Source organism: Triticum aestivum, chromosome 2A (genome assembly GCF_018294505.1).
Source record: "Triticum aestivum cultivar Chinese Spring chromosome 2A, IWGSC CS RefSeq v2.1, whole genome shotgun sequence".
Taxonomy (NCBI): domain Eukaryota; kingdom Viridiplantae; phylum Streptophyta; class Magnoliopsida; order Poales; family Poaceae; genus Triticum; species Triticum aestivum.
Genome location: NC_057797.1, coordinates 78280712 through 78295547, shown reverse-complemented (window position 1 = coordinate 78295547; position 14836 = coordinate 78280712). Strand labels below are relative to the sequence as shown.

General features: G+C 46.8%; 2 protein-coding genes across 3 annotated transcripts in view; both read left to right on the top strand.

Moving 5' to 3' along the window:
• The first annotated feature begins 8971 nt into the window (after positions 1 to 8971).
• On the top strand, positions 8972 to 11772 carry LOC123187612 (phosducin-like protein 3). Its single transcript, XM_044599525.1, has 4 exons — positions 8972 to 9276; positions 9585 to 9728; positions 10566 to 10774; positions 11358 to 11772. The coding sequence occupies exons 1-4, from the start codon at positions 9035 to 9037 to the stop codon at positions 11516 to 11518; spliced, it is 756 nt and encodes a 251-aa protein (XP_044455460.1). The 5' UTR covers positions 8972 to 9034; the 3' UTR covers positions 11519 to 11772.
• A 3004-nt stretch (positions 11773 to 14776) lies between these two features.
• Positions 14777 to 14836, top strand: part of LOC123187611 (homeobox-DDT domain protein RLT3) — an 11436-nt gene continuing 11376 nt past the window's right edge. For both annotated transcript variants that reach the window (XM_044599524.1, XM_044599522.1), the window contains exon 1: positions 14777 to 14834. The gene's annotated coding sequence lies outside the window, so the exon portion shown is untranslated. The remainder of the gene's footprint in view (positions 14835 to 14836) is intronic.

Below are 14836 nucleotides of genomic sequence, written 5' to 3'. Positions count from 1 at the left end.
GTTCCTCTGCAGTAGAAGCACTTAGTCTCAGGCTTAGGATCAGACTTGGGCTTCTTCACTTGAGTAGCAACTTGCTTGCCGTTCTTCTTGAAGTTCTCCTTCTTCCCTTTGCCCTTTTTCTTGAAACTAGTGGTCTTGTCAACCATCAACACTTGATGCTCTTTCTTGATTTCTACCTTCATTGATTTCATCATCATGAAAAGCTTGGGAGTCATTTTCGTCATCCCTTGCATAATATAGTTCATCATGAAGTTCTACTAACTTGGTGATGGTGACTAGAGAATTCTGTCAATCACTATTTTATATGGAAGATTAACTCCCACTTGATTCAAGCGATTGTAGTACCCAGACAATCTGAGCACATGCTCACTAGTTGAGCGATTCTCCTCCATCTTTTAGCTATAGAACTTGTTGGAGACTTCATATCTCTCAACTCGGGTATCTGCTTGAAATATTAACTTCAACTCCTGGAACATATCATATGGTCCATGACGTTCAAAAACGTCTTTGAAGTCCCGATTCTAAGCCGTTAAGCATGGTGCACTAAACTATCAAGTAGTCATCATATTGAGCTAGCCAAACGTTCATAACATCTGCATCTGCTCCTGCAATAGGTTTGTCACCTAGCGGTGCATCAAGGACATAATTCTTCTGTGCAGCAATGAGGATAAACCTCAGATCACGGATCCAATCCGCATCATTGCTACTAACATCTTTCAACACAATTTTCTCTAGGAACATATCAAAATAAACACAGGGAAGCAACAACGCGAGCTATTGATCTACAACATAATTTGCAAAATACTACCAGGACTAAGTTCATGATAAATTTAAGTTCAATTAATCATATTACTTCAGAACTCCCACTTAGATAGACATCCCTCTAATCCTCTAAGTGATTACGTGATCCAAATCAACTAAACCATGTCCGATCATCACGTGAGATGGAGTAGTTTCATTGGTGAACATCACTATGTTGATCATATCTACTATATGATTCCCGCTCGACCTTTCGGTCTCCGTGTTCCGAGGCCATATCTGTATATGCTTGGCTCGTCAAGTATAACCTGAGTATTCCGCGTGTGCAACTGTTTTGCACCCGTTGTATTTGAACGTAGAGCCTATCACACCCGATCATCACGTGGTGTCTCAGCACGAAGAACTTTCGCAACGGTGCATACTCAGGGAGAACACTTCTTGATAATTAGTGAGAGATCATCTTATAATGCTACCGTTAATCAAAGCAAGATAAGATGCATAAAAGATAAACATCACATGCAATCAATATAAGTGATATGATATGGCCATCATCATCTTGTGCTTGTGATCTCCATCTTCGAAGCACCATCGTGATCACCATCGTCACCGGCGCGACACCTTGATCTCCATCGTAGCATCGTTGTCGTCTCGCCCATCTTATGCTTCCACAACTATCGCTACCGCTTAGTGATAAAGTAAAGCATTACAGCGCGATTGGATTGCATACAATAAAGCGACAACCATGTGGCTCCTGCCAGTTGCCGATAACTCGGTTACAAAACATGATCATCTCATACAATAAAATTTGGCATCATGTCTTGACCATATCACATCAAAACATGCCCTGCAAAAACAAGTTGGACGTCCTCTACTTTGTTGTTGCATGTTTTACGTGGCTGCTACGGGCTTAAGTAAGAACCAATCTTACCTACGCATCAAAACCACAACGATAGTTTGTCAAGTTGGTGCTGTTTTAACCTTCACAAGGACCGGGCGTAGCCACACTCGGTTCAATTAAAGTTGGAGAAACTGTCACCCGCTAGCCACCTTTGTGCAAAGCACGTCGGGAGAACCGGTCTTGCGTAAGCGTACGCGTAATGTCGGTCCGGGCCGCTTCGTCCAACAATACCGCCGAACCAAAGTATGACATGCTGGTAAGCAGTATGACTTATATCGCCCACAACTCACTTGTGTTCTACTCGTGCATATAACATCAACATATAAAACCTAGGCTCGGATGCCACTGTTCGGGAACGTAGTAATTTCAAAAAAATTCCTACGCACACGCAAGATCATGGTGATGCATAGCAACGAGAGGGGAGAGTGTGATCTACGTACCCTTGTAGATCGACAACGGAAGCGTTATCACAACGTGGTTGATGTAGTCGTACGTCTTCACGGCCCGACCGATCAAGCACCGAAACTACGACACCTCCGAGTTCTAGCACACGTTCAGCTCGATGACAATCCCCGGACTCCGATCCAGCAAAGTGTCGGGGAAGAGTTCCGTCATCACGACGGCGTGGTGACGATCTTGATGTACTACCGTCGCAGGGCTTCGCCTAAGCACCGCTACAATATTATCGAGGACTATGGTGGAAGGGGGCACCGCACACGGCTAAGAATATGATCACGTGGATCAACTTGTGTGTCTAGGGGTGCTCCCTGTCTCCGTATATAAAGGATCAAAGGGGGGGTGCGACCGGCCAGGAGAGGGTGCGCCAGGAGGAGTCATACTCCCTCCGGGAGTAGGATTCCCCCCCCTTCCTAGTTGGAATAGGATTCGGGAGGGGGAAAGAGGAGAGAGAGAAGGAAGGGGGCGCCGGCCCCCTCTCCTTGTCCTATTCAGACTAGGGGGAGGGGCACGCGGCCCAGCCCTGGCCACCTCTCCTCTCTTCCACTAAAGCCCACTAAGGCCCATATACCTCCCGGGGGGTTCCGGTAACCTCCCGGTACTCCGGTAAAATCCCGATTTTACCCGAAACACTTCCAATATCCAAATATAGGCTTCCAATATATCAATCTTTATGTCTCGACCATTTCGAGACTCCTCGTCATGTCCGTGATCACATCCGGGACTCCGAACAAACTTTGGCACATCAAAATGCATACACTCATAATATAACTATCATCGAAACCTTAAGCGTGCGGACCCTACGGGTTCGAGAACAATGTAGACATGACCGAGACACGTCTCCGGTCAATAACCAATAGCGGAATCTGGATGCTCATATTGGCTCCTACATATTCTACGAAGATCTTTATCGGTCAGACCGCATAACAACATACGTTGTTCCCTTTGTCATCGGTATGTTACTTGCCCGAGATTCGATCGTCGGTATCTCAATACCTAGTTCAATCTCGTTACCGGCAAGTCTCTTTACTCGTTTCGTAATACATCATCTCACAACTAACTCATTAGTTGCAATGCTTGCAAGGCTTATGTGATGTGCATTACCGAGAGGGCCCAGAGATACCTTTCCGACAATCGGAGTGACAAATCCTAATCTCGAAATACGCCAACCCAACATGTACCTTTGGAGACACCTGTAGAACACCTTTATAATCACCCAGTTACGTTGTGATGTTTGGTAGCACACAAAGTGTTCCTCCGGCAAACGGGAGTTGCATAATCTCATAGTCATAGGAACATGTATAAGTCATGAAGAAAGCAATAGCAACATACTAAACGATCGGGTGCTAAGCTAATGGAATGGGTCATGTCAATCACATCATTCTCCTAATGATGTGATCCCATTAATCAAATAACAACTCTTTTGTTTATGGTTAGGAAACATAACCATCTTCGATTAACGAGCTAGTCAAGTAGAGGCATACTAGTGACACTCTGTTTGTCTATGTATTCACACATGTATTATGTTTCCGGTTAATACAATTCTAGCATGAATAATAAACATTTATCATGATATAAGGAAATAAATAATAACTTTATTATTGCCTCTAGGGCATATTTACTTCATCGGAAACATTGTCGATATTCTCGACGGGTGGAGTACATAACACTTTTCGGTCCTTGACCGAAGAGGGAGAAGCCGACGGTCGGTTAAGACGCGTTTAAAGTTCGGGTGAACAAAGATATGATATTAGTACTTCGGTACATACAATCATTATACATAAAATTCTTTTACCCAAGTCACTTGGGGGCCCTTAAATTTATATGAGTCGTTTTATAATAAGTGTTCTTCTTCTTAGTTGTTGCAAAGTTTTTATTACTATTATTATTCATCACTTCTTTTTTCGACACGAGTGTGTGGTCACTAGCCGAGGAGCCTAATTTCTCTCTCAAAGCTGCTAGAGTTTAGTTTGCTAAACTGGCCTAATGAGAAGTACTCCGCCTTCGGGATAGGAGGTTGAAGCCGTAGGCTAACCCGCTTGGAGTCTTGAGATAGGATGTGTCATGTTAAAGCACGACAGAGGCACTCTTTTTTTCTAAGACCAATTTTCGGATTGGCACCGAACACTTGATCTTGTTCGAACGCCATGTTTTTACTAACTTTTTTGGTTTTCCAAGCTTTTGGCACTTTTAAACTATTCATGTGTTTTCAGCACAAGTCTTGTAGTGCAACACCGGACACCTTTAGAGATTCGGCAAAAACATTCTCGGATATTGCTATATATGCATCGGTTTCGAATTGTGTCTTCGGTCAATAGTTGGGTTGCCCGGCTCCTGCGCTTGCCTCCTACGTTCCGCTTTGTTCGGCTAGGTGTGCAAAGGGAGAACCACTGCGATTGTGCTTCCAGCTCACATGGTTAAGCACCTCAGTGGAGAAAGCCAAAAACTGATTGTCACAATAAGTGTAAACTGGTCAGCGATCCGATGACTGTGTTATATGATGGGCCATTCATAACATTGACCGAAGTGTTTACGGCTTGACCTCGACTGTCACTGAACACTACCGGGGGCTAGTAACTGGCCTCCCAAACTAAATCCTCAATATTTTGCTCTTACATTAGAGCTGAGGTTTCATGATCATGCTTAGCATGACAACCAAAGAAAGGAACCGCTAGCGGGACTATTTTCTTTGGAAGACATTTCTTATGTTAAACAGTAATATAACATATCTCTCTACGTACCTTTGTTTATAAAACCGTATGGCCAGTTTGCCTTGTTTGTCGTAAATCTTTGCCCTCATAAAGGCTTTATAAAGTAGGACAAACACTCCTCGGCTACTGGCCGAGGAGATTGAAGCCGATAGTCGGTCAACAAAGTTTTGTACAATGCGGATCCGAGCATTAATGACGTAAAGTACTTGGATACATAGAGTCATTACACATAATTTGTGATTTTACTATGGATATCGATCCTTAATTCGGCCACCCGTGCCCGCGTTAAGGCTCGGGGGCTACTGGGCTTCGGGCTTATTATTTACAAATATTAAAGGGGCACATAGATCCCCTGATCTGATGTTGCCACCCGACCAGTGTCTCGGGGGCTACTGCATTGCCTGTCCAATGCATAAAATTTTAAGTGCAATACAGTTTCCGAGGAGATTTTGATCCCCAGGTTGGTCGGCCGCACCCAACCTGAGTCTTGAGGACTGAGCACGCCGCTTTTTGTGTCCCGAAGTATTTTACCGAGCTAGGACTTGATCCTCAGGACGATTTTGCAAATCAACCTAAGTCTCAGAGGCTATTGGGATCAGCGGTCTTATGTCATCCTTCAGGTGCATCTCGGGTTTTAGACCGATACACACCTTGAGGGCTACTGGCTATATATCTCGGCAGAGAATAAATTGCACCAATCAAAAATATTGACAAAAAATCGGCCCACGGTCGGGGTGGTGCACCACCTCAGAAGCAGTCCGGCATAAAGCTCGGTGCTAGTGGCTGGCTCCATAGAGGGCATTTCCGGCATTAAGCTCGGCTAAACTCTTTCAACTTTTTTGAACCAAGGTGATTTATAACAGCCCGGCGTTGGAGCTTGGACATAGTCCGGCGTTGGAGCTTGGACATAGTCCAGCGTTGGAGCTCGGATACAGTCCAGCGTTGGAGCTCAGATACATTCCGGCGTTGGAGCTCGAAAGCGGTCCGGCGTTGGTGCTCGTCTGCAAAAGATACCTCAAATGCAGTCCGACGTTGGAGCTCGGATGCAAGAGGACACTGCCTCCCGGGAACAACTTCAAACCCGAGGTGTGGCATAAAAATAACAAGGCATTGATAAAGGCCGGAAACTTAAAGGGGCTCCTCGGATACCCGACGTATAAACTCGTCGAATGCATTTCGGCGATCCTCAAGATCGAAGATGAGAAGATTTGTTGAACCAGTTTTCAAGACCGACAACCGAAGATGAAGAATAGTTCGGAAGAATCGAGGAGCGTCCCTAACTTGAAGACCGGTTCAGGGGGGTACTAACAGTGTCCTGGACTAGGGGGTACTCAACACGTCATCTCCCGATCTGTTAGATTGGGCCGAGGACCCCCATGGCCGTATACTCATGGGCCAGTTCGGACAGCTGCCGCATACATGGAAGATTCCACAAGACTTGGTGATCAAGACAAGGACTCCTCCCCACCGGCGTATTCGGCTAGGACTCTTGTTATCCCAGGCCATTGGTGCATTATATAAACCGAGGCCAGGCTAGTCGATAGATAACATATACAACAATCATAATCATAGGCTAGCTTCTAGGGTTTAGCCTCTCCGATCTCGTGGTAGATCAACTCTTGTAACCCCTATAGTCATCAATATAAACAAGAGCAGGACGTAGGGTTTTACCTCCATCAAGAGGGCCCGAACCTGGGTAAGCATCGTGTCCCCTGTCTCCTGTTACCCATCGATCCATGATACACAGCTTGGGACCCCCTACCCGAGATCTACCGGTTTTGACACCGACAAGGCCCAGAGATACCTCTCCGTCATACGGAGTGACAAATCCCAGTCTCAATTCGTGCCAACCCAACAGACACTTTCGGAGATACCTGTAGTGCACCTTTATAGCAACCCAGTTACGTTGTGACGTTTGGTGCACCCAAAGCATTCCTACGATATTCGGGAGTTGCACAATCTCATGGTCTAAGGAAATGATACTTGACATTAGAAAAGCTTTAGCAAACGAACTACACGATCTTGTGCTACACTTAAGATTGGGTCTTGTCCATCACATCATTCTCCTAATGATGTGATCCTGTTGTCAATGACATCCAATGTCCATGGTCAGGAAACCATGACCATCTATTGATCAACGAGCTAGTCAACTAGAGGCTTACTAGGGACATGGTGTGGTCTATGTATTCACACATGTATTACGGTTTCCAGTTAATACAATTATAGCATGAACAATAGACAATTATCATGAACAAGGAAACATAATAATAACCTTTTATTATTGCCTCTAGGGCATATTTCCAACATTGATTTCTTCCTATCCATCACCATTGTTTCTGTGGGTAATGGTCAGTCCACCTCCTTCTGGGCCAACCTGTGGCTACCCAACTCCACTAACACCCTGGCGGTTCGTTTCCCAGCCCTTTTCTCACACTGCAAAGCAGTAGTCTGCCTTTGTGGCTCGGGTGCTGGCTTCTACGGAACTTAACCTAGACCTCACAAATCGATTATCTCATGCGGTTGAACGTGATCTGGGGGAATTGTGTGCTATTTTGGCAACAGGTAACTTGAATTTGCAGATACAGGACACGAGGATTCGCAAACACGAAGGCAAACCTCTTACAACCAAAATGGCCTATTCGATGCTTTGGCTAGCACAACCGATCGACCAACTCGCTCCTACCATTTGGAGGAATTATGAGCCGAATAAAAGCAGATTTTTTCATTTGGCTTGCATGCAAGGACCGTGTGTACACCAATGAGAGACGCTTCCGAAGATCAATCGCCACCTCAGATGTGTTCCCATTCTGTGGTGCTTGTGAAAGTATCACTCGCCTTCTTGTTTAATGCCACCTATTGTCAACTCTGTGTGATGAACTCCAGAGCCTTCATGATGGACGGCCAGATAGTCTGCTGGATGTTTGGCTGGGTGCAACCACCAACAAAGTGTGCTCTACTGTGATCATCGTCGTGTTCGGGAATACTTGGAAAAGGCGGAATGCAAAAGTATTTAGAAATGAAACTTGGGGCATACACTGCATTGGTCGAGTTGCAGTGGGCGATCTAATGCTCTGGTCCATCGGTGCAAGAATGCTCAGAGACAATCTCTGCTCAAAGACTGGGGATCAATGTTGTTCCACCTGGCCACGAGATTATAGGCCTTATGTATTTCCTTTAAACTTCTTTTACTTTCTCTGAACTTTTGTTATCCCCCCCTCCTCTTGTACTCCTCTGCTCTCTCTATAATTGTTTTCGTCTTGGAATATATGGTTCAGCGTAAGCCCGCTGTTGACGCATAAAAAAATGATGCAGCTTTGCTCTTACTTTGAATATTCCTTCCAATTTTATCTGTTTTTGAATAATTCTGTGCTAACCATCTTCTGTAGTCACACTTTTTTATTGCAACCAAACACTACTCTTTTTTGGCTGTAAACAATACCTCAAATCTTCCCAATTCGCCGCAGCAGCCGCACCACGAAGAACCCTAACCTCCAACCCCCACATTTCACCAACAAAAATATATCTCGAGCCGCAAACACAACAACGAGCAAAATCAAAGGAGAAGAGGGCAAGGGCAGACGAGGAGGAGGAGCTCATCGTGCTTTCGCGGCCTCAGAGGATGGTGTCGTTGGCGAGATGACCAACCGTCATCTCCGCTGCCCCGAAGAATGATCTTCTCCCGCTTTGCTTCTTCTCCTTAGTTTTGGTTCGCAATCAGTGGCACCGTCTCATCCAGCGGAAAGCCTCTATATGAATGACAAGCGGGCCCAACCTGCCACACGCGGATCCAGATCCCATGCGCGATAGCGTCTAGCGCGAGTACGTGGGGTCCACCTGTCAGCTGATCTCTCCCATTCTCTCGCCTCCTCGTTCCCCTTCGGCATTCCTAGGCATAACTCGGGCCGGGTTGGGCCTAACAAAGCCCAAAGCAGAAAACCTAGGCATGGGCCAACCGTTAGGCCTAGTTTTTCGGCCCAAGCCCGGCCCATCAGTCAAAAAGCTCATCAGGCCTCGGGTCGGGCTTCTTTCTTAAATTGCAAATACAACAAGCCCAACCCAGCCCGGCCCGACGGCTCAAAATCTAGGCCCAGCCCCGGCCCATGGGCAAGGTCGGGCCGTTCGAGACGGCCTGCCATGGCCAGGTATACTGGCCTTCCGCTTCTCCTGTCCCGATCTCTCTCTCGCTCGCTCGCTCGTTCGAGGCTCGGCCATGGCGGACTACCACTTCGTGTACAAGGACGTGGAGGGGGCGACCACGCAGTGGGACGACATCCAGCGCAAACTCGGAAACCTGCCCGAGAAGCCGGAGCCCTTCAAGCCGCCGCCCTTCGCCCCCAGGGTCGACGCGGACGAGCAGCCCAAGTCCAAGGAGTGGCTCGACGCGCGCGACCCCGACGAGCTCGAGGAGCTCGAGGACGACCTCGACGATGACCGCTTCCTGGAGCAGTACAGGTGCGCCCCCTCTCTTTTCCCCATCGGCCTCGATCTAGTCTCCCGCACGTCTGGTGATCCATGAGATGTGTTCCACTAGTGCTTTTCGTGATTGGTTTGACCCGAATTACACGGTAGGATGGAGGTAATTCGTGTGATTTCCACAGAAATCTGGTCTGTTTCAGTTGTTTTTGATCTGGACTCGGGGCACTACTGTACAATTTCAGTTGTTTTGGTACCACTTGCGAGAAAGTGTCGTTCTGATCCATGGAGCCAGAAATCCATGTCCATCAATTGTCTGATGTTTTGATGTTGTGGTGTGCTTACAGGAGGATGAGGCTTGCAGAGCTCAAGGAGGCAGCAAAAACTGCCAGATTCGGCGCAGTACAGCCCATCACAGGCTCTGATTTTGTGCGTGAGGTTTCGCAGGCTCCACCGGATGTCTGGGTTGTGGTCTTCCTCTACAAGGATGCGTAAGGCGAAATTCATCCTATTTACGATATGATGCCCTTCTTCTGTCAAAAACTACACCAAGAAACAGCTAATTTTTTTATGGGCATGTAAGTAGAACTTTATTCGTAACTAAGTGTCGAACTATACATACTCCCTCCGCAAAGAAATATAAGAGTGTTTAGATCACTAAGGCCCTGTTTGTTTGGGCTTTTGCTTCTACAGTTTGTTTGAGCTTTTATGGCTTTTTGGCCAAAGTGGAAATGCTGCAAAAGCAGAAGCAAAAGCCCAAACAAACAGGGCCTAAAGTAGTGATCTAAATGCTTTTATATTTCTTTACAGCGGGAGTGTTTGTTATGTTGATTAAAAATGGCAGCTTGAAAATGAGTACTATCTACTATGGTTCTTGGAATTTGTTATCCAGAGATATAATTGTGTTGAAATAGTTTTGGCAAAATCTGACCTTGTATGCACGTGATTTTTGAACTACCATTTCAAAATAAACAAGATAACCTAGCTTAGCAAACCATACCACACCATGATATTTTTCCTCTTCTTTTCTACTTCGATTTACTCCACACGCTCTCCGCAAACAGAACAGGTTGGATCCCATCTTTAACTGCACAGAGCAGCAGCCTACGAAAAGCCCTGTGCTCGTATTTTGATTTATACTCATTTTGACTGGAAACTGAAGGATTTTAGGACATTATGCCCTATGCTTCTGTGAGACGTTTGCAGTGCTTCTGCTTTATATGCTGTTTAACTGTTTCCCAGAGGTGCTTATAATACAGAAATGACTCTAGGAAGAAATACTACCTCAAACTGTTCATTGTCTGAGACTTCTATGGATCTTATCGCAGGATACCAGAATGTGGGCTGCTTGAGACTTGCCTGGAGGAACTGGCGCCGAAATATGCAGAAACCAAGTTTGTTAAAATTATTTCCACGGACTGTATTCCCAACTACCCAGATAGAAATGTTCCTACAATACTGGTGTACAACAACAGTGCTGTCAAAGGGACTTATGTTGGTCTACAGAAGTTTGGTGGAAAGAAATGCACACCTGAATGTAAGTTGTACCACACAATCAGTTTCCACTATCTTAGTTCAAGTTACTCTTCTTTCTTTAGTTGGTTGGGCAAAAATATTGTCAGTACACACCAGTAGACTGTGTGCGTGTGCGTGTGCGTGTGCGTGTGCGTGTGCGTGTGTGTGTGTGTGTGTGTGCGCGCGCTTAAAGTTGCAATTAGCCATTCGCACGATACAATTCGCAATTCGGCTTAACGTGACTATAATCTTTGACCTTAGGATGAGGTTTTTTCCCTTCGTACTAAGAGGAAAACATGTTCAGGGCGACAGGCATGTCTACGGTGAATATATGGTCCTGCTGTATGTTTGCCTTGCATCATATGACAAACAGAAGAAAAAAAAATCGAGGGAACAAATTTTAGATGAGTGCCTAACACAGTGGCATGCCTAGTTCACAGTTATGCTGCTGTTACCATTAAAATCGAATATGTCATGTGAATAAGAAACGACAATGGATTTCTTGCTCACTTAAATTACACCGACTGATGTGAGCGCACGGAATCTTTAAGTGTCATGCACGGTCTTCCGCTCTTTATGCTAGACTTCCATTCTGTTTATTTCAGCTGTTGCATTGGCGCTTTGCCATTCAGACCCAGTACTGAATGATGGACAAGGTGGTGGCGATTCATCCCGTAACAATGTCATGGAAGGCGTTCGCAGGAAGTTCATAGAAAAGGTTGTCTCCCAGCTTGAAACGCAAGAAGACGAAGATGATAGCGACTAAAACTTACTCTTTTCTGCTAGTTTTATTTTAGCTCGGTGATATATCATTTTGATCCACGGACAACATTTGTCTCGGCTTTACTAGTCTTATTTGGTTGTCTGTGTGTGGAAAATCTGGAAGCTGTTTTAATGAGGTTCTATATAAACTTTGTCTCGGTAACTTGCTGCGATTCACGTGGCCGGTGGTAATGTATCTTGGTGTTCTGGTTCTGAGAGATGATTATGGAATATGAAACGGAGAAATTCGTCAGTGGAGATGATTTTTTTTGCGTTGACGCAAACTGCACACATTTATTCTGGGATTTTGTCTCTACTGCACATAATTTCTGAAGAGAAAAAATAAAAAGGACAATGCTACACGTCTGCCGGATGATAAATTGATTACATCGATCGCCTCGCTAGCCGTCGGATGCTGCCCGAAACAGCTGTCCGATCTACCGCCTCAACCAACTGAGGGGCTTTACAACAAGGACCTTGTTGCAAAGGTCCGTCAAGACAACACTGTTGGCCCGCCATGGCACGTTGCTGGTGGTCGGAGCTGTCGCGCCTCCTCCCGCCCAGCACCCCGAGCAGCTGCCTCTACTCCAGCACGACGACGACGAGCTCTCATGTCGGGCATTCCTTTGGCGATTTCTGCAACTGAAGCTATGTTTCTGAAACATGCGTCGTGTTGCAATGCTTAGTCTCGCATGCTCTAACGCGGAATGCTCCTCCAGCGCTTTATGCAACCGGGGCTATGTTTTTGAAACAAGACCCATATTGCAGAAGAAAAAATATTCATCATCAAACCTTTTTTCTTCTTTCTGAAACATGACCTTTGTTCCAGGACATTCTGAAACTAGATCATGTTGATGAAAAAAACTTCATCACCAAACCATTTTTTTCTTTCTGAAACAAGACTAGACACAAAGCAATACACCTTGCTTTGTGCAATTAGGGTGACTCAATTCAACATTTGTGTATTCATTACCCCTTCGCTCGTTTTATATGGCGGTGATGTTATAGTGATTACATGTTGTTGATGAGGTGAGGGGAAAGGCCTCATTAATACTCGCTCCCATGTAAGTCTGGCCATCTTGTGGTGTGTAATTTTGGTGGCCAGGCTTTATCGTCTACTAGCATTTCAAATAATGAGACTTCTTCATTGACTCCTTTCGGAGGTGCTCATAAATAATAGGATATGATGTATATGCATACACTCATAAAAATGAGCATGTGAGCGTCTCTGTCTATGTTGTGTTTGTGAAAAAAGCTTCGTAGGTTTGGCAAAGCAAACCACCGTGCCAATCTCCTTTCAAAAGAAAAAAAACTCCTCGAAAAAGGAGTGAAGTGAACCATTGGATGAGTCTCCCAAGTCGCTCCCCTCCCGGGCGGCTCCGGAGGCCCTTTCCCATTGATCCCTAGTAACTCCTTCGATCTGTGTCTCCTGCCATCACTGTCGCCGATGCCGTCGGCGGTGGCGGCGCCCACCCCATCAAAGACGGTGGGCAGGGAAGGTGCTTCCTCGACAGCATCACAAAGGGAGGAGGTAGGGCATTGTTTGAGGGCATGGGGCGGCGCGCCTGTCTTGGCCGGTGCCTGAGGACCCCGTCAGAGTGAAGGGAAGGTCGTGCGCCGCCGCCGTGGCCATCTTCGACTTTGTGTGGTGTGTGATCTAGGTCACCGGGTCTCGATCTGGGCTGCAGCGCTCCGAGGCCATTGGGGCCCAGTCAAGGCTTGTGCTGCTGGGGAAACTGACTGTGTCCCTGGGCACGCCGGCGACGACCTGCAAATGCGAGCTAGGCTGCCCTCTCCTCTTCTGTCGTTGCTGCTTGGTGGTGACTCGCGGCGTGGGGGCTTGCGAGAGTCTTCAGAATAATGGTGGTGGTCCTAGCATTCTTCTCGCATCAAGGCAGTGTTTTAGTGTGTCTGCTCCTCTTCGATCTACCCATCAGATGTGTTCCGGATCTTCTACCAGAGATCTTCTTGAATTGGCGTATGAAGCTTCTGGATATTTGGATAGGATGGAATCCAGTCATGCGCACACATATCCGCCCAGGTGGCTTCACGATGGTGCGGCGCGAAGCTCCGATTTGTTGTCGAAACCATGGGACATGTGGGCATCTCAATTTCCATGGTGTATACTGCGGTGGAGAAGGTCATGGCGGCTGAGATTGGAGGACCAATGTTGGCGGAGGGGACCTTCGACGCGCTGAAGATTTTGCTTCAGGGGGCCGATGATCCATTTTGGATCTGGTAATTGTGAGCCCGGTGTTGATGATTTGCAGGAGCAGACTTGGCAAGTGGGGGGAGGGGGCAGCACTAGAGGAATTCAAGTTTGGTGGCGCTCCTCGAGTGCCGAGTCTTGACTTTCATGGTGAAAACCTAAGGTCTCATCTTTATTGGTTGTGTCTGGCAATGGCTTTATTAAAGGAATCGTTTTGAGAGTTCATACTTTCTCCATGGTGAAAACTTAAGATCTTTGATAGGGCGAAGACGGCGCTTGTGCACTGTTTTCCTCCTTGGAGGCGTGGCCTTTGGAGAACGTATTCCGGGTGTTGTCTTTGGCGGTAGTTTGTCGGGTTGTTGCTGTGAGGAGTTGATTACCATCGTGGAACCTATTTTTAATTCTTTTTTTCTCTTTCAGGTTGTGTGCATCCTGAATGTCGTTTCTGACATTTTGTTGATGTAGAGACTTGATGTAATTGATATTTCCGTGATATTAATATATTCCTTGTATAAAAAGAAGAAGATGAGTCTCAACGCACAAAGCAACACCATGTTACAAAACACTAGGCCCAGTTCTTTTGCAAGATTCTCCTAGAATATGATCTCTCTTCAGCTTCTCTCAGGGTTTGTTTTACAATTCTAACTAGCCTGGTAAATGGTAGCTTCACGAATCTAAATTTGTGTTCACGAGCTTAAATGCTGAGAACAGTGACAGCACAACTGGGGAGCAACACCTGCAGCTGCAGGGGCCGACGTGGAAGGAGAACAAACCGCAGGTATTTCTCCAAACTAACCATTCGGCCATTCCCCTTCTCCAAGGGTTTAAGGGAAAACGGCGGCCCACTCGTCAGTAAGGGTTCTGGGCGTCTCTCCCCTCTCCCTCCCGCCGCCTCCATTCCCCGCCGCCAGGTTGCAGTCCCCGCGTCGCCCCTACCTCTCCTCCTCCCTCCCCCCTCCGACGACCGGCGCCCTCCCCGCCGCCCTGGAGGAGCCGGCGAGCGCGGCCCCCACGCGCCCATCCCGCCGGCCCAAGAATTCATCCGTCCCGCCTCCTCCGCCCCCCCTCCCGACGGCCCTGCACTCCTCCGCCCCCCACGGCCCCGACGCGCCC